The 21,082-nt window shown below is 35.0% G+C and overlaps 1 protein-coding gene across 2 annotated transcripts in view; it reads left to right on the plus strand.

Annotated features, from left to right (window-relative positions):
* Positions 1 to 12,945: 12,945 nt before the first annotated feature.
* Positions 12,946 to 21,082, plus strand: part of Csl4 (exosome component 1 Csl4) — a 64,557-nt gene continuing 56,420 nt past the window's right edge. Inside the window, exon 1 of one of the 2 annotated variants that reach the window (XM_081734218.1) lies at positions 12,946 to 13,064. Coding sequence is in view for 1 of the 2 variants with exons in the window: in XM_081734217.1 (XP_081590343.1) it covers positions 14,456 to 14,458 (3 nt within the window). In the remaining variant the exon portion in view is untranslated. Of the gene's footprint in view, positions 13,065 to 14,434; positions 14,459 to 21,082 lie in introns of those variants that run through there. The other variant, XM_081734217.1, reaches the window with a different exon arrangement.

Raw genomic sequence — 21,082 nt, forward strand, 5'->3', positions numbered from 1 at the left:
TATAGATTATCGCAAACTTAAACGCACTAGTAGCGTAGCGTTATAACAAACCAGTACTGAATGATACCCATTGTTATTTTTTTGTGCCCCACTTCGCTCTAAAATAGTCTTATACAGATTCCAGGGAAAAGTTGCATTCTTTCGTTTATTTAAACGTAAGTGTATGTACAATCTGTGATCGCTATTATTGTTATTATAATCTGGATATTTCAATCTCAAATACAGTAAGCTGCAGAAAAGCACTGCAAACTTCGAAAATGCTTTATTCTTTGACAGTATCAGTTCTTGAGGGAAATCACATTGGTAAAAATTAAAATTTTATGTGTACAAGGTAAGGAAATAAAGGTTACCTAATGTATTAATTTTTTATATACATTATATTTATTTTTAGCTTTCTGAAGCTATATGAAGCTATCTTCCCTTGGCATGTAACGATAAATTTGAACTTTTACTGATGTGACTTCACTTAAGACCACTACGTAACTTTAAGGGAATTAGTATTCAATAAAATACTATGACAGCTTTCATTAATTCGTTGGAATTTAGCATCCCTTTCAGTACTGAGGCTTTGAGGACACTCGTCGCTGATTGATTCTGTTGAATTATATGACGATTCTTATTACTTGCTTAAGGCTACATGACCTGAAGGCGGGAAAATGTAAATTAGCCCGCCCCTTTTGCCACGTGATATGAGGTAAAAATTCGGGATCAGGAGTCATGACCCTTACTTTAGGAACCGTGGTCCTGGGGGCAATGGTCCCTAGTGGTTAATGGTTTCATACTTTTGGATGATGATAGTATGTCCTCGTTCGCTTGCATTGTGTTTATGGTAGGTCTTGAAAATTGTATCATAGGGACCTTGGCATGTACTTCTGAAAGTTTCTGTGTTCCATTTCGTTTGCTAACACTGTCAAGAATTCAAATTAGAAGGCTTTTGACCTAATTTACCTTCAATGATGAGACGTCATTGCATCATATTGTACAGTATGGAAATTTCAGCGCCTATAATTCAAGAAAATACATTATAATTAAAGATTTAGAGCTGACAGGATTTTGAAGAATAAACATTTATATCAAAGGTACTGAAGTCGTTACCTGGGATCTTAATGATACGATATAAAACACTTTTGTGGAAAACAGATCATGATGTGAAAAGGGTAGAAAGAGGTAAAAGAGAAGAAATTCCAATAGGATGGAAAAGTATTTAAACAGTGCCTGATGGCAATCTAAAATGATGATTTCCCATCAATGATTCTCTTGGCGAAGCAACGTTTACAATGACTATGGCCGGCCAAAAGTTCTTTGATGATTGTCACGTTCCGGAGGCAAATTAATTAAGGAAAACTTAATATCAAACAAAATACGAATTCTCTCAAATAAATTCATCATTGTCTCTTATAACTTGGACTCGTACCTTGAAAGCGCGCTGCTTCTTAACATTCTCAAAGTCTGTGCTCCAAAGATAACGTAACGCAGAGTGATCTTCACTACATCGTAATTGTTGTCACACTCTTCCCAAAGATGACGTGTCCAGTAATTTTAATAATCGATGCACGTCAGTGAATTCCTCATCCATTGAAATGATGGCTGACTGATGAAATACATACGCCACAAGAAGATGATATTAGGAATGCGGAATAGAGGATACGATTTGTTAGTTTATTAACACTAAGAAATACAAGGAAAAATATTGAGTTCACACAATAAGGAAATTCTTCTATGTCTGCAAATGGGAATTAACCATACGTTGTATTGAAGTAAAATGAGAATTAAAATGTTCACTGATTTTAATAAAATTTTCGTTATTTTAATGTCTATCACTTTAAATTAATAATGTTCATCGTTCTCGAAGATATTCCATCCAATACTTAACATGTTCATAATTTATTATTATTATTATTTTAATAATTCATGTATTCTACCGTGTCCATCCTCTTCACATTAAAGCTCCATCACAAAAGTCGCAAATATCTACATTTTGCTAAATCAAAATAAAGTTCCATAAACTACAAAGAAAATTCAAAATTGTCACATTTTTTCTATTACCTTTCTTTGGCAGAGCGCGAAAGACTTACATATGCCATCTCCGTGAGTCTTTCAATGTCAATATGGCCAGCACTAATACTCAAATTGACTCCAACTACATAGATATTCCCAATCCATTACTCTTCCTTAGAGAAATGTAACTTCATCGTACCTCACATGGAATCAGTAATATTTCATCCAAAGGGGAAAAAAAGTAACGGACGTTGATATACCTTCTAGTTCTCGTTATCATATATGCAAAAAAAAAAAAAAAAAAAACATTCATTGGAATAATCTAAGTGCAGTTTTATTATTAAGACCCATAGTATAAATAGTAGTAGTAGTAGTAGTAGTAAAAGTAGTAGTAGTAGTAGTAGGAATGGGTTAGAAGCCCCGCAGGGTTTCTTTGGGTTCTGTTCTCGACATGAAATGGGCAAATTAAGAACTTGCTCAAATTTTTCTGTACATTTTACAATATATGGATCCGTATAGTAAAACTGCACCTTATCTAAATAATCTTATAGAATTTTCTGGTGTTGAAAAATGCGATGCGGGCTGCATTTCCACAAGGAAGCCAAGTGCTTCAGACGCAATACAAAAATAATAATAATAATAATAATAATAATAATAATAATTATCGTGAGTTGATTTTTAAAGAAAATCGGAACAAGTACTATAAGTTTTCCAAAATCATCTTGTTAACATCCCTTGGCCCACATATAAGTAAAATAAAGTCAGCTGGAATGTCATAACCTGGGACAATTTAATTTGTCCTGGTTTCAATGAAGATTAGTTCATATAATACTTTAACAAAGCAAACACTGACCAAATCTTAAAACACACTTTATTTTAAATTATAATAACGGTTTCGGATATCTAACATATCCTTCTCCAGACAATATCGAAAATAAATGAAAATACAGACATATATATATATATATATATATAGTCATTGAATTATATTAATAACTATATGTTTTTTGTTACAGTTTCAAGGACCTAACGTCCTCTTCATCAGACATTTAGAAAAGACAGATGACAACAAATCTTATATCTTCCTCAGCCGTTAGTTAGCATATTCATTTATATAATTTTAAATTGTTAAAAAACTGTTATAATGAAAATTTAAAATGAAACAGTAAATATCTATTCTTCGGTACTTTGTTCCTATAATGTTCGGCAGGTAGTACTAAAGAAAATTTATTAAGATCAATAAAGAAGAAGAATAGAAAAGGAACTAAGAAGATTAACGAAGAGGGAAAAAGAATCATCTACAGGGTATGGTGTGAGGACTGCAATGTCATATATAGGAGAGACATGAAAGAGAATGAAAGAAAGATTAAAACAACATAAAGATGAAGTTAGGAGGAAGAAAGATATAAACATGTTAAGGAGACAAATCACGGAATTATTTGGGATATGACGGAAGTATTAGAGATGGAGAAAAGAATGATAATAAGGAAGTAGAAAGAAGCAGATTGGATAAAGAAGGTAGGAAGAGATAAAGTGATGAACTGGACAGGAGGCTTACTTATTAATGAATTATGGCAAGGAAGTTTGGATAGCATAGACAAGAAAAAAACTAAAAAGGCCCTTATAAGAAACAAAAATGGCGGAACGTGATAGTTGGAAAGTGAACAAGAAGACGGGATTGGCTGAAGGCCTCAGCAAATATGAGAAGGAAAAAAGTACAACAATAATTATATATATGTCTGTTAAAAGAATTTAAATGTTTTGTTAACAATGACTATATAAATGACTGTTAAAGAATTTAAACTTTGTCATAAAAATATATAATATCGATTCCACTAAATACGATATCGTTATACTCTTCTAGTGCCCTTACCTGTTTTTCCTTCTGTTCGTAGTACTTCTTCAACCAATGTACAGCGATAGAATCAATTTTGTGACATCAACGAACAGCCTTGAACTGGACAAAATACAAATTTGAATTGTGAATATGTTGTATTATGCCTGGACCAAAATATCAACTCGGAAAGGCCCTCGTTGCGCCTGTTTTTCGTGGAATCCAAAGTTTCTCTACGACTTGAAAATCGTATTTTATGAGGTTTGTCGAAAATTTCGTTGCCATGTAATGTTTATCAAACCATTTGTCATGAACTTTCTCCCGAATTTCATGTACTTGTCGTAATTGCTCAGAGTTTTCTTCAAATTGTCACGGGACATCTAAAATTGTTTCGTGAAACTTCCTCGGAGGAAAACCATGCAGTACTCAAACGGAGAGTATCCAGAGGAAGAATTAACGGTTAGGATGTTTGCTAGAACAACAGATGGCAGAAGTTAGGTTCACCTTTCATGATCTTTCTCGCAATGCGCAGATTTCAAATTTTGTTCGATGTTTTATAACCATTTCTGATGTCCCGTTTACCTAATACCCCTCAACATTAACAAACCACATTTTCGCTCCAATCATTTAACAAAATTCCTTATATCTAAGCAAAATTGTTAACAAATCAAGACCACCGTTTTATGAGAATTTTTCAAGGCATCATACTTTATTGAGACATTTTCATATAGAAAGAGCAAACTGAAAGATCTGTTATGTCACCAAGTGAAACAGATGGTGTAGCAAGACGCAGAATCGACTAGTAATATTAAATATTTGTGTCAAAATAATACTTAAAGAATATGCCCCACCAATGTCTGTGAACAAGCGATAAAAAGAGAGTAACTGATGATATGTCTAAGATTTACCAAATGCCGACTCTAGGTTTTAAAAAAAAAAGTTTAAATATTCGTACTAGGAGTGTATACAGATTTTACATTAATGTCGTAAGGCTTAACACTAGAACGGCGGTGTTTCTGATACTCTCTAGAACGGCGGGAGTGGGTCAAAAATGACCCATTCCATTTTTATTAATTATTTGTATTCTAAACCACCAATATTTATTATATAATAAAACGTGACTTCCACTCAATAAAACAAAATACTACTTTGAACTCTAGCTTAATATTTATTGATCAATGTGTTTTTTTTGCCAATAATACAAACTTAAGAAACATGCTATTTTTTATAAATATAAGATTGTTGGAATGATATTATTAAATGTATTATATAAAATGTCACTGTATTATATAGTAATGTTATATATCATTCTAATTCCTAGATAGTTATTATTCTTAATTTGTTCAAGCGCATGACATAACTGACCTAAACGAACCTAATCAACATACATTTAAACTTGCAGTCTTACACAGAACAAAGTTCAGCCACTCCTCTACAAGAAGAAGGGTCATACCAAAACATTGTTTACAAATAAAAACGTGACGTATTACACAAAAATATTTTACTATATGGTTGTAAACGCATCTATGCATTTCTATAACTTTCCTCTTCCTATTTAGAATTTGTGGAAACATAACCTGACATAACTTAAAATAGAATACACAGTCGTACAATTGCAGTAGTTCAAACCAGAAAAAGTCAGTATAGAGTGATTGTGTTCTAAATAAGATATGCTAGGTACTAATCATGAAAGCTCTGACATAAAAAGAACGGTAAACTATCTGTTCTTTCGAACAACTCCTTTAGAGATTCTACTTCTTTGGTTGAAATATAAGTTAAGTAAGTTGTCTCTCTTTTAGACGTCTAAACTTTTTGGTTTCAGTAGCTTTGAAATTTCTGGTCACGCCACAGGCTAGTAATCTAAGAATTCTTGGTAGCGCCGGAAATCGAACCCGGGATCCCTCGATCCATAGTCAGCCACGTTCACCACTAGATCAGCGGGGCGGTCATATAGTGGCGATCACAGTGAGAGCTTCGTCTTTCCTCTCCCAATCCGTCTGGTATATAGGAACCTCGTCCCAACCCATCTGGTCAGCGTGAGAGCAGTAGAGCGGAGCCTCATCCAATAGTGGATCGAATATTGCTGTGGTTTATTTATTATTTATTTGTGCTATAAACGCCTTCTCATGAAACATTTCAACATAGTGATACAAAAAACACACTAACTATATATTTTCACAATAGCATTCAAATTGTTGCAAGATTTTTGTTAAAATCATTGAAATTATTATGAATATTTTGTTACAATGTAAGCCATAATTTATGTTTAATAATAATAATAATAATAATAATAATAATAATAATAATAATAATAATAATAATAATAATAATAATAATATTCTTACCTATTTTTCGGGGCTTATCTCTTCCTCTTTCAATATTTCATCCGAATCATCATATTCGTTGTTATTCGGCAGGTACTCTTCATCTAAAGAAGTATCAATGCATTCAGCGTCAGACTCGGCCTCATATAGACCCTATGTAATTAAAATTTACAAGTACCGTATTCCATCCGGTGTCATCAGTTTCTTGATCATAATGAGTGTTTGTAATAGCACATCAGTCCGAAAATAATGAGATTTTCCTAATCAACAGACTCTCTAAAGTATTACTAACTCCAACTAAACTGACAAAATTGCTGAGAAGCTGGTTTTGAACACGAACTGGAATGGGAGAGTATTATGAGAAAGAACGCTCGCAAAATAAAGACGCTAGGCAGCAGTGTTGCTACAAAATATCACTAACAAAAGAGTTGGGTCAAAATTGACCCACGCCGCCGTTCTAGTATAATTCTTTGTTACTTCAAAAGACAAAGTGTGGATAAGAGTGATACTTAGTACAAATATTTCTTTCAGAGAACGAGTAAAAGTCACAATAATTCGATCCGATTCGTAAGAAAATAGAAAAGTTGTTAAAACGTAAAGTTCGAAATGGGTCAAAAATGACCCAGCCGCCGTTCTAGTGTTAAAGTGTTGACAGTGGGTGGAAACAAGCGCCGATGTATGAGTTGTGTAAAAAACTTTCAACGTAGAGACATTGGAACAACAACCAACAACTTAGTACCATGCGATATATTTGGTTTCCTATTTGAACATATTTTTAAAAAATCTTAATGCTCAGTCTCCAGATTCCTCGCTATTTTACGTTTCAACGAAGCAAAAATATCGTTGTAAAATGGATTTTTATTTGTTCTTTTAACAAAGATGGTTCGTTATCTAACAAAGTGCTACATTGAGGTGATTGAAAATACACGCGGGTATTCTTCATTCTTTTGTTTGTCAGAAATGTGCTGTGGACGTGTAAATCCTGATATGGCGTCGGCCCCTATATTGGTCAACCCTGATACGCAGATTAGTGTAAAATCGTATTGTCCCAATTCTGCCAATTATCTCGAAAATTTTCCAAAGTTTTTAGTCTGTTTCAGTTATACTAGACTCTCCCAATATTTTAAAATAAAAATTGCGACCCCAAAAATATCTGAATGATCTAAATGTATATAAGATAGATACAAATTCGAGCTTGTAAGGGTGTTTTCTTTTCACTTGCATTCAAAGTACGACTACAATATGCTATTGGAGCTAGATCTAAATTGTCTGAGAAAGCTATGGGTTGATTAGCGACCCCAGCCAACTCATGGGTGGAGCCATCCGTAAAAATAAAATAAAACGAAAATAACCTCTTTAATATTTTCGAAAGAACCTTGTCTGTGAGTCCAACGAAATTGGCATCCGTCTTCAAAAGAGAAAGTAAAGGTTGAGCAATATGAGAGAAAGTGTATATAAAACGTCTAATACAACTAACCAATCCGAAGAAATTTTTGATTTGTTCTCTATTTTCCTGCTCTGATAATTATAAATGGAAACAGTAATCTCTTTACCAATACATATTTGACTTGAAATAAAACTTCCCCATCAACAACCATGTGTTGATCTAGACCATCTAGTGTCACTTTAACCAATCTGTTCAATCTGGAAGGACTGTTCAGCAATCCTTAAGGAAGCGAACGAAAACAGTAAGACGTCAGGTCTGAACTGGAGAATGGAATGACGTGCTGCGAGTCTGCAGAATGACGAATTCAAAAGTAACCAGAAATGAGATCTGAGCAGCTCAGGTAATGTCATCCATCCAGACGAAATAGTATTTAGTCTATGATGGCTCTGGAAAGGAGTCAGGTAAAATTTTTCTGGCTAAGATATCTGGCATCCAAAATAAACCTCTATGCTCCTCACTTTATTTTCAGGAGAACTGGAAATTGTACGTTGAAATACTTCTCCTGATCATCGCTTCATTGAGCAAAGTTTTGACCTGTTTTATGAATAGTCTCATAAATGGAATTGAATAGTGTCTTCTAGAGACGGAATCGTTATCAGTTTATTGATATCGTATTCATTACCCTTAGCTATCTCAAAATCACCTTCACAACGCACGAAGCAGTCACTAAATTCCTCGATGAGAAAATAGAATTGACCCTCTTGAGTGTCTTCAAGATATGGATTGACATTAGCTCGCATCTTTTTAAAACCAATAGAAGAAGAATTAATTTTCAAATTGTTGATCAAACCATAATTTTTTACAAATATCTGTATGTAATGGACAATTGATATTCGTCTTAAGATCAGTGACAATAGTAAGAGAAAGACGATGGTTCTTTAAAATAACTTCATATCAGTGTGGTTCGAAATTCAGCTCGCAGGATTCACTTGATCAATATGTTTGGCTATGTAACAAATAATTCATAATTTGATGTTATCTTTTAGTTGAGTAGTAAAAGATATTTCGTACCAACTAAATTATCAACCTTGCGAAGAGGGATGTTTGATTTCAAAGGGAAATTACAAATCTAGCTATAATAAATTGAGGTTTCATGAGATTCCCAGTAGCACCAGATATTATGCGAACAACATGTGATTTAGGCAAAGAAAACTTAGTAAGTTTATCAAAACTCATAACATGAATAACATTTATATCCTGATTAACCGAAACTCCTTGTGGAAACATCCGATCGTTTCTAAAAGTGTGCATGTGAATGCCAAGAACACAAAAAGTACTAGTGAAATTAAAACCTTGAATTTTAAATTTAAGAACAACCAAGTGAAGAGTTTTAAGATTTTTGCCTACTTCGCCAAGTATAATGGACCGCCTACCGACAATTTTAACACCAGGATAATGTACTTCCCTAGTACAAATCGACAACCGTAAACTGAACCCGTATCCAGTTAGGCTTTAAACTTTATTCTTGTAATTTTAATTATTATACAGGGTAAAATACCATCTTTAATTATATGAATAATGATAGTATGTTTCACCACCTTTAGAGTTATTGTAAACATTAAAAGCATAATGATGCATTACTTTTGTGTGCGAGTGTACAATATTGCAGTCAGAAATTTTTGTACGAGAATATACAACGTTAACATGGGGCGAGAATTTATAACGTTCTTATTTAAGTTGAGCTTCCTTATTTTGATGTTCTAAAATGTTCGTCTCGAAAGAACGATCATTCCTGATGTGAGATGTCTGTACAGAATAATTCTGTTGTCCTTGAAATATATGTAATTCTAGTTAATGTTATTATTATCGCATGATACTTCCTGTGCATTCTGATTGGAATCCTAAGTATGCATTGGAATTTATATCGTATGCTCTCAGGTTTCTTCGTTGTCACGTGCTTCTGTTTTACTTTTCTTCTCCAGTGGCGGAAAAGGAGAGGAAGTGGGAGTAAGAATCTTCACATAACCACAACTTGGCAAGGTTGAATAAAAATAGTGAATTGCTTGCGTTGACGATCTCAGATTTGGTTTTATTTCGTTACAAATCTTTATATGAAAGAATTAATATTAAGTCTTCTGTTCCATCAATAGAATATTACGACTTTCTCTTACAAAAACAAAAGTACGTAAACTGTTATTAACAGGAGATTCTAACAAAAAAAAAAAAAAACAACAACTTTCCAAAGTATGTATAACCGTGACAAAATTAAAATATAAAAATATAGGTCTACATATGAATATAATAAAAAGGAGAGTAGATTTTGGGGAATAGAATGAACGACGAAAGACAAAAATTAACTAAATTTCCGGAGGAAGAATGTAATATAGTAACAGAAATGTCAGTGTTGAAGGACAAAAACTGTAGTAACACAACGGTTGGGCTTTAAAATGAAGACCAGTACCTCTACTACATGCAGTATCACAAAGGAGGAGGTTGAAATTAATTTTAAAAAATTATGACATGTACCGCTGTTTAGTATAGAGGTGTCAGCTCCAGTGTCTGTAGTTTGAGGGAAATATCGTAGGTAAATTTAGCAAAAAGGGATGCTTTTCGATAAAATGTGAAAATCTAGGGAAAATTTGGCAGTGACTGACTGACCAAATATAAATTCTTAAATTTTTCTTTGTTTTTCAGGAACTAACAAATACAATAGCAATGGTGTGTTAATTCAAAATTGAATATCTTATGGTTTTAAGTTAGCGCAACGATAAATCCCTTTTATTTTTCGATATTACGTATATTGCTTTCCGTAAGGTTTCAGAACGTTTCCTGATAGCGAATGAGACCCCATATGACGTATTATTTACCGAAATCTAGAATATAAATAAAATATAAAGCCCGTCTCACACGGATCTGAACTAAGGCCTCAACCCAGGTTACAGCTTGACAGTGTTGCTTAACTCATACTTCCATGCAATTTCTTTTGTCCTGAGGTGATGTAGGGGTCTCAGACGATCCTTAAAACTAGGTAGGTTTTACCAGCAGAGCCTTTCGTGATCGCTGTATTAAACAGACGAAAAACACTTGAAGAATGTTTACGCACAGGGCAATCAACTGTCGTAATTGTAAATATTATTGTTTTTCTATTTCATAATATGAGTTCATCCGAGAAGGGTGAAATAGACGTAGCAGCGATATCTGCTCTGTTGTTGACACAAAATCCGCCTTCCCCTTCCCCCCAAAAAACGAAAGAGTAAAGAGAAGCTGCTGGACCAGGGAGTGAATTCTTTGCCGCAATAATGTACAGGAAAAGACCATATTTTCAGTGGTGAATAATGAACTACTTGCAGAAGATTCTCGTTCCTACCAAAAAATCCTACAGAATGGACTATTCAGAATTCCATACGCTATTGAAATTAGTAACTCCGAAAATTCGGCAGCGAGATACGAACCTGAGGAAGTCTGTATCAGCTGAAATAGGTCTGTAGATCCTTGTATCTATCAGATTGTATAACTGAAAATCAAATGACTTGTCCAAATATGTAAATGAGGGCAGTTATCAGGCGCGGAAAGCTAAAATAAAAAAAAAAATGAAAGAGCAATTTTCTAGTACAGGTATTAAGTGTATCCGCTTAGCTCACTACCCACATAGCCCATAACGTAAACTTATTCCGCTCCGGGAGATCCTCTACACCCGGACTTTTTGTATTGTGCCAGCATTGTACAACTGTTCCCTAAAATTGCACGAAGGCCACACCTCACTGATGACAATTAATACTCTTTGTTTCTGTTTCTGGCTTACTTTTGGCGCATCACATTTGAATTTTATAAGTGTAGGATTACTAGTGTAAAATTATTACAAGTGGTTTACGACAGATAAAATAAGTGAGTTCATATGAAAGATGCCTGTATAGAAACTATTTTCTACCGGCTGTGAATTTCTGCACAAGTGTACTGAAGTTGTATTTTGTTTACAAGTGGAAAGCTACTAGTATGAAACTATGACAAATCCTATTGAAACTCGTATCATTGCAAAACCCATTCGTTTTCTACCCTGGCTTTAGCGGATACCTACTTTCGCTGACTCACCCCCTCCAGCTTCAGTTAGAGAGCATTCGTGCTTTCTAGTGGCGACCTAGCGCAGGTTGTTTTGTGTTTTTTGGGCTGTAGTTTTTGTGCATGCATCCGGACGCTGTATTTATACGCAAATAGTATAAGAATTATAATTTTTCAACAATTGCTTATGATACCCCCTTGAATTTTAACTATGCCATATAGATATTTTGATGTTGCCCAGCACAAATCGTTTAGGGAACAATAAGAATTAAATTAGTGAAAGAGTTCTACTTTTTGAACAATTATTTCGAGTGGTGCGCCAAGAGTAAACCTGTACGTTTTTTTTAAACATGTTAAATTTTTTGCTATACAAATTGCACAAATACTTAAATCATCTCTCTTTATTCTTTTAAAAGATGTAATTACATTTGTTCACACCTGTTGTGTTCAGATGGACACTAATTACTTCACTGCATACCTTCTCTAAGGTTTTTATTCTTGCAGTTTATTAAAATAATATAAATTGTGGCTCACGTTATAAAAAATATCATATTTTTCATATGACTCTATTAATATAATTAATGCTTCTCTTATCCAGGCAGTATTGTTTTGAAATTATACCGAGAAATAAAGTTGAATGTCGTTAGGCGCTACTCTTTTCTGAATGGTAGTTGTATGGAAGTCGAGAAGAAAATAGAAACTGCTTCTATTTCTTCCAAGTCAGGATCCAAATAAAGACAGCATAAAATTTCAACCTGAACTAAGGGCAAGTTACTTCTCACACGATCGTTAAGTAAGGTCGTGAGTTTTAGATCGTGAATCGCAGCCTTACTTCAGTCCCGTCTGAGACAGGCTTAAGTGAAGCGTATCTTCCTTAAAGTCCTGTTTCCCTGACAAGACATACTCCAAAATATGAATAGATTATAATTTCCATGTAAGAAATGAGTTAGTCCGAGGAACCACATGGTAGAAAATTTTTATTTAAACCTAATAACAACACTCCGCCTTATGCAGGGTCGTTTTGAATTATGATTAGTGTCATACTAAATCTCTAACTACAGCAGGATAGATATCTTAGTCGAACTCTTTAGTATGATACTAATCACGTGCCAGAGCGACTCTGCATGAGGCCCACTAAGTTTTGTGTCTCTCGGTCTTATTCCGTACGAGCTTTCACAAAAAAATAGGTAGTGTAACGTATACCAGATCTTCCAAAATTAAGTGTAATTACTATACCCATTATCACAAATGTAAACTTAGATCTAGCATGGCATTGATGCAATGTTTTGGAATGTGGTCTTGTGCTACCTGTACGAAACATTTTGAACTCGCCTTAGAGTACCATGAAAATATAAAATAGTTTACTACCTGGCAACTTGTTTCATCGTATTGTCCCTCGTAGAACAAAATTGGAATAAGTGCAAGGCACCTCATGGCTGATACATAGGTGGTGCTAGAAGTGTAGGTTAGTATTTTAAATTTTTGCGGCATGTGGGCCAACTATGCAATTCTCGCTTCTGCTGGTATCCATACATAGGCAGAAATTACACTAAATTTTATTAAAATGGGTCCAAACATAGTCTTACAGAGATGCAGCTGGACCTTGTATTGTAAATTTATCCAAGCACGTTTTAAGTAAAATTTCTCCAAGAAACACAAAAAGTTGCAGGTTAAGTTTAGCTACACCACAGTTTGCAAAATTGATACGAAGTGTCTAGTAAGACATGTTTATGAGCAACAAAGGCTAATCTTCCGCAGATGGTGGCCCGGCAAAGATACAGGAGTATGTTTAGTACAAGGGGTCCAGAAGCACGTAAAAAACACAAAATTTACAGGAGAAATGAATATCCCAAGTACTTAGACGTAACATAACGTAACCAAATCTAATCTAACCTAACATAAACTAACTTAAGCTAACCTTAGCTAACCTGAACTTACCAATATTAGTGGAAATAAGCGAAATTCTATCATTTTTTGGAAAATTATGCGGGACCCCTACACTAATTTAAAATAAACTAAGCTAACCTAACCTAAACTAAACTAACCTAACGTACTCTAAACTAACTGACTGTGAACAGAAATTACCAAAATTGTAATATTTTTTAGAGAAAAGAGCTGGACCCCTTCTGCTAAACATAGGCCAAGATGCATACAGTAAACCTGTTTTCAATATTGTATTACTACTTACCTGTTGCTGTTTTAGTATACTTTACTTACTATGGCTCCTGTTTCATTTCCGGAGTTTACTTTTCATTTTTAGCCAAAAGTATTTATTTTCGTTCTTCTTTTCTTTCTTCCTATATGCGTATGCATCTATATAATATTGCAACGTAAAATTATTCCTCTAACTGTTAAGTTTTGCGAACTGCACACTACCTAGATATAACCAAAAATTACAAACCAACTTGCATAGATGTCCACTAAAATGCACTAACGCTATTTAACCGAGGCAGAGCGGGAAGGTAGCAGGGTGGGCTCGAGCGTTAGCGAGATGTCGACGGATTTGAGGAAGGAGGGTTTTTGGGGTGGTGTCCCTATCAAATATGTCTCCTGAATATTAAAAATTACAACATTCATTCAAAGATACTAATTTCGTGCATGCTATCCCGTTATAAGGGAGCATTAATGAAAAATGCATTTCCTTTAGCATAACATACACTAAATGAGGAGTTCCATTACTGGTTACAAATTTACATTTAATGACTGAGTATAAATATGGATCGACGTATGGCATAAAAATTACAGTACATAAAACACAAACCAACTTGTGCTAGGTTGTCACTGAGACAGGAGGAGCGCAGCAGGTGGCCGGGTCAGTACGAAAGAGGTGCATACTACAGAGGAGAAGTGTCAGTGATGGTGAGTATACACGTAAACAAGAATAGTCGACAAACACTTTATATGGCATAAAATATATCCCTTGTGTGCTGCATAGCTTTGCGATACGTGTACGTTTACTCTGTACAGTACCTTCACATGAAGTTCCATCTTTGTTGTAAACTAATATGTGGTAGACAACACACTTTCCATTTCGTATTTCTACCCTAGTATACATGTAAGATCCCGGTGTATTTTCAGTACTTCTCCGATCCTATTGTGAAACCAATAGCTTATTTCCTCCGTGGATTTTATTAATTAATCCCCTCCCCCCAGAAAAAATAGGATAACACCTAAAATTTTAAATGAGAATTGAAGCTTTCCTGGCGGCGAATATTATAGAGATGTTCTCGGGATATCAGCCAGGTGAAGTCCGACGATAGAGCCGACGTTTCAAGAATTGACATCATTCTCGTCTTTAGGGCGATTATACTGAGACAGAAACAGAAAAGTTAGAAAAAAGGACGCCCCTAAGGAAAGCCAGCGTCCTGACAGAGAGTAAGGCTGTCTACATGCCTCTTCTCACATGCAATTAGTACACTAAAGCTATTGTCGGGTGTAGATGTATGCCGCGGTTTCTATCTTAAACGTAAGACATTTACTCGCGACTCTGTAGTTGTGTAAAATACAAAGAAAGAAGGGTAAAGAAGAAAATAGAAAAGCGCGAGAGAAGATTATTTTGTTTTGATAGAGGGATAAAAAAAAAAAAAACTGGGAACCAGGAAAAAAAAAAACCTTTGTCTATCATACTGCATGCATAAGTGTTTACATGGCAAAACCACAGGCGGAGGGTGGGTAAAACCCATGTAATTTTGTCTGTAGTAATAAATTAATAAATTATTTGTTATTTTGTAATATCCTAACTTAAAATCTGTTGGTTATTGTGCTAATCTGTGTTGTCTGTAGTTGGGGGAATATATTGTTAGTGGGACATCTGTTATTTTTTAGAGCATGCAAGTCGGTTCATTGTCCATGGCCACGCCTGGTCGTCATTTGTTTGCTTCCGTCACAGCTGCTTTGTCCCCTGTCTTCCTTCTCAGCTCGCTGTTTCTTCAGCTTTGGTTTCGTATGGTCTGTGCTGGTTATCCGTTTTACTGTGTCAGCGAAAGTTCTTGTGATGTAAAGGTGCCCCGTTGTGGTTTGGAGTGTATTTACTGTATTATCAAAAATCTTCTTGGAGGCGGTTTGTAAGGCTATTGTAAGATTTTTCTGCTGTTGGTGTGATGGTTAGTATGTATGTCATCCAGGTTATGATCCTGTTTGTTGCTTCTTCTATTTCTTGCTTGATCCATCTTTGTAATTCCTTGTTGGGTGTTTCCGAGTTGTTGGTTTCTTCATGGTAAGTCGCCTGTTGCTCCTGATAAGAGCCGTTGGTTGTGATTGTTGTTACACTGTGTGCGTTAGAAGTGGTGGTGGTCTGGTTGATTGTGTAGGATTATACTGAGACCAGTTCGTGTGTAATATATATAGAAGAAGAAAGTGGGCGGGGTTAAGAATCCGTGTCGCTGATTGGATGGTCTATTGCTTGACGCTGATTGGTCGTATTCGTACATACTTTCTTTATGACTGGTTTCCATGTCTGGCTGAGTTGAAACCTTGTATCCCTGTTGATATTGTTGGGTTCTTGTTGTATGGCAAGAGGTTCTTTAATTATCCTGTCGCAGTGGTTTGAGCTCTTTGAATTTTAGTCTCTGAAAATAAAATTCTATGTCCTTCCGTTATACTGTGGTCTGCCAGGGCTGATTTCTCCGGATAAAACAGCTTGATGTATCTCTCATGCTCTTTGCATCGATGTGATATTCTTCGTCCTGTTTGTCCTATAACCTTTCCCGCATTCGCCGGGAATGCAGTATACTCCTGGTGTTTTAAGACCCAAATCGTCTTTAACTGGACGGACTAAAATTTTGCCCCATTTCAGTATATTCAGTTCAGATGTAAATCCCCTCTTGTCAGTTTCCGTTCTAAATTGCTGTATTTCTCTCCACTACAGTATTATACGTTCTAAAGTTAGTTAGTTAAGACAATGGGTTTAAAACAGGGTTTGCAAAAACCATGGTTTTTATTTATTAAAAAAAAAAAAAAAAAAAGTTTTTTGGTTTAAACCAGGGTTCATTGGTTTAAATAATTTGCTCTCTGTATTTATATTACATATGGACAGAAACAAGTTTGTTTCGCTTTGGTGTTATTGTGCAACAACGAGATTATACTGGGAGGGGTCACATAAGTTTAAAGCGGAATCCAAGCCGCTTCTCAGCTTACATCCGAGAGAAATTGTCCTCCATTTGGACTCGAAACCAGAACTAATTGACCACAAATGCGATAAGTCTGCCGACTCACTCACGAAGCACTCCTGATAAAAATACGTTGTACTGATCTTTACATATTTGTTAATATAATTGTCAAGAGCCATTTCCGAAGGACAAAATGATAAACAGTTGCACAAGTGAAACCATTATACAAAATTATATATGGACAATTTCAAAATACTACAGAGTACAGAAGAACTAATTTAGTCAAAGTTACGATTTTTATTAGTCCAAGATAAGGAAATACGACTAATTTGCGTATCAGTAAGAAAAGTGAATAAAGATATGAATTATTTTAGTCCACTTTTGCCCTGACCCATTTATACATAAATAGATACCAAAGATACTCCTGATTTTAATAAATGCCTCTCCTGGGGTTTGCATCTCTCTCTCACACACACAAAAAGTGCGGCATTTCAATGTATTTTATCAATAGTAAATATTATTAAAACGAAACAAAATTTAGAATTTTTACTTTGATTGCAGTTGCATAACAATAATAATAAACTACTCGTATAAATGAATCACGAAGGATAACTTTCATAAACTTATAAAAAAACAAGGATTTTAGGAATAATCCAAAAAATGGATCAAAAGATTGCGATCTTGGCCAAGAATTTTAGGAATGATCCAAAAAATGCATCAAAAGATTGAGATCTTGGCCAATAATTAGTTTTTGGATAGGGGCCAAAAAGTTTGGAACGGCTCCTAAATCGGGTTTTCGTATTTTTTATGGATTAAGCACATCATATTGAGTTAAGTGATAGTTTGGGTTTTGCTACACTATACGTAGTTCTCAAAATATGGGGCGTACAAGAAAATGTTTGATTGTATGAAATATATTGAATTTTTTTGATCAGGGGCTACAAATTTTTTTGAAAGGCCCCTAAATCGAGTTTTCAAATATTTTATAGGATAAGCACATCATACTGAGTAAATTGTTAGTTTTGTTTTTACTACACTATATGTAGTTCTCAAAATATGGGGCGTACAAAAAAAAAAAAAAAAATGTTTGATTGTATGAAATATATTGAATTGTTTGAATCAGGGGCCACAAACTTTTTGAACGAACCCTAAATCAAGTTTTCGTATTTTTTTACGGAATAAGCACATCATACTGTGTAAATTGTTACTTTTGGTTTGGCTACACTATATGTAGTTCTCGAGATATAAGGCCTACAAGAAAATTTTTGCTTGAAATATATTGGATCTTTTGATCAAAAAAGTTGCTTTCGTAGTATAATCTCTTTGAAAAAAGGATGTGAAATGTAGTTCTGACTATAGTACGAATAATATACGGGAGTGAAATGATAACCCACAAATGTGTGTTCATCAAGCTTTTACGAACACTTACACATTTCGAAAATTTTTCGTTTTTCTTTTCTTTCTTTTTCGATTTAAACTTTTTTTTTGAAAAAACAGCCAATCCTGGTTTGAAACACTGTCATATTGTGCTCTATTGCTTGTTTGGCTAATACCGCTCACTACACAAACTCAATCCAGAATTTAATTTCGTTTTTCTCCGTAATTAATAGAGTCCGGAATTTTATGTAATATCAACTCCTAAATATGTACATAAATATGTAACAAAATCGCTTAAAAATGTAAGAAATATGTAATATTATATAAGAATATGTAATATTACATATGTTACATATTTATGAAAACGTAATATTAACACGCGCAATGTAACGTGGGTTCCTGTCACCATGGCATGGCGCGCCCTGAGGTTGCGGATCGAGGAGAAGGCCTCTAGATATAGAGGTTAGCTGCGAATATACTGAATAAGCAGTCGCGGACAGACAACTAGGAGTGGTCCTTCAACTTGGGGGTTTGGGTAAGGCTAACAACCTCATCCTGTAAAAAAAAAAAAGGCACTTCTTCAGAAACATTCACAAAAGCCTCGGACAAGGACTGATAACTTGGCGCGATCTCAGCAAAAGAAAATTGACATGAGATTTGGAACATGGAATATTAGAAGTCTTTATAGGGCAGGTGCGTTAAAATCCGTAACGAGTGAGTGAGAGAAATACAGGATGGACGTAGTAGGAGTTCAGGAAGTTAGGTGGGAAGGAAATGGATCTGTGAATTCCGGAAATTTTACGTTCTTTTACGAGGAAGGAAATAAAAATCACCAGTTAGGAACATGGTTTTTCGTTCACAAACGAATATTACCAGCAATTAAACGGGTTGAATTTGTGACTGGCAGACGTTCTTTTATTACTCTTAAGGGACGGTGGTGTGATATCATTGTTTTAAATGTACATGCCCCAAATGAAGATAAGGATGACGATATAAAAGACAGTTTTTACGAAGAAGTGGAACGGATATTTGACCAACTCCCGTGATACCATATGAAAATTCTACTAGGGGATTTCAATGCGAAGGTAGGACGAGAGGATATTTTCAAACCGATTATAGGGAACGGAAGTTTGCATAAGGAAAGTAATGACAACGGTGTTAGACTCGTGAACTTTGCAACATCCAAAAACCTAATCGTGAAGAGTACAAAATTCCCACATCGCGACGTTCATAAATACACTTGGACATCACCAGACGGAAAAACACATAATCAAATTGATCACGTTTTAGTAGGTAGAAGAAGGCAATCTAGCATAATTGATGTCCGATGGTTTAGAGGGGCTGATTGTGACACTGATCACTACCTGGTAGCAGCGATAATGCGAGAGAGATTATCGTTGAATAAAGGTAATATTCAATGTCTGAAAACGGAGAGATTTAATTTAAAGAAATTAAAAGAGAGCCAGGTAAGAGAGGAATACCAGATTGAAATTTCGAATAAATTCTCGGCTATAGAAGATTCGGAGTGCACTAGTGTTGAGGATACTTGGATTGAAATTAGAGATAGCATTAAAAGTTCAGCAAAAGAAAAATTGGGAAATACGTAGGAACAAACCATGGTTCGACCAGGAATGCATTAAACTAGCAGAGAAGAGAAAACAGGCTAAATTACGCTGGCTACAAAATCCAAATGAAATAACTACACAAAATTTCGCAAATATCAGGCGAAAAACTTCCAAAACTTTTAGAACAAAGAAACGCGATTTTTTGAAAGCTAAAATTAAGGAACTTGAAGATAATAGTAAAAATAAAAATATTCGGGGTTGAATGAGGGGATCAGCGAATTTCAGAAAGGCTGTCAACCTCGTGCGTATATATTAAAGAAAGCTGATGGAACAGTTCTCACTGATACGAATAGCATCTTAAATAGATGGAAAGATTTCTTTGACGATTTGCTGAACACGCATCCAAAAACTAGTGTGCGTGGAGAAAAGGAGATACACACCTCAGAACCGTATATTCCAGAACCCAACCGAATAGAAGTAGAAACCGCGATAAAGAAATTAAAGAAACACAAATCTCCGGGTGTAGATGAAATTCCGGCTGAGTTAATTTTAGCTGGAGGCGAAAAATTGTGGAACAAGATACACAAAATCATTTTCCTTATCTGGAAAAAGGAAGAATTGCCACAAGAGTGGAAAGAATCAATCATTGTTCCAATTCACAAGAAAGGCGACAAAATTGACTGTAATAATTATCGAGACATTTCTTTTCTGTCAACATCCTATAAAATCCTTTCAAATATCCTATTAGCAAGATTGATCCCTTACGCAGATGAAATTATTGGAGATTATCAGTGTGGATTTAGACAAAATCGATCAACTATCGACCAAATATTTGCCATTCGCCAAATACTCGAGAGAGAGAGAAAAAAAAGGGGGGGAATACAATACTCGGTACATCAACTATTTATTGATTTCGGAAAGGCATACGACTCGGTTAGGAGAGAAAAATTATACAACGTTCTTACGGAACTTGGAATACCGAGAAAACCAATTAGATTAATTAAGATATGTTTAAATGATCCCAAAGTAAAGTCCGGGTAGGAAAATTGTTGTCCACGAGCTTTCGCGTCGAAAATGGCCTGAAACAAGGAGATGCGTTGTCGCTATTATTATTTAACTTTGTTCTGGAATACGCTATAAGGAAAATCAAAGATAGCAACCAGGGCCTAGAGTTGAACGGTATTCTGCAGGTTATGGCATATGCTGATGATGTAAATTTAATAGGGGATGATAGGAGAACAATAGAAAGAAATGCAGAGATCTTATTAAACGCTTGCAGGAACATGGGTTTAGAAGTAAATGCAGAGAAAACTAAATACATGGAAGTGCGTCGGGACCGTAATACGGCAAAAATTAAATAATACTTTTGATAAGGTGGATACTTTCAAATATTTAGGATCAATATTAACAGGCGAAAATCGTATTCACGAAGA

Source organism: Thermobia domestica, chromosome 12 (genome assembly GCF_964235325.1).
Source record: "Thermobia domestica chromosome 12, izTheDome1.hap1.1, whole genome shotgun sequence".
NCBI classification, from domain to species: domain Eukaryota; kingdom Metazoa; phylum Arthropoda; class Insecta; order Zygentoma; family Lepismatidae; genus Thermobia; species Thermobia domestica.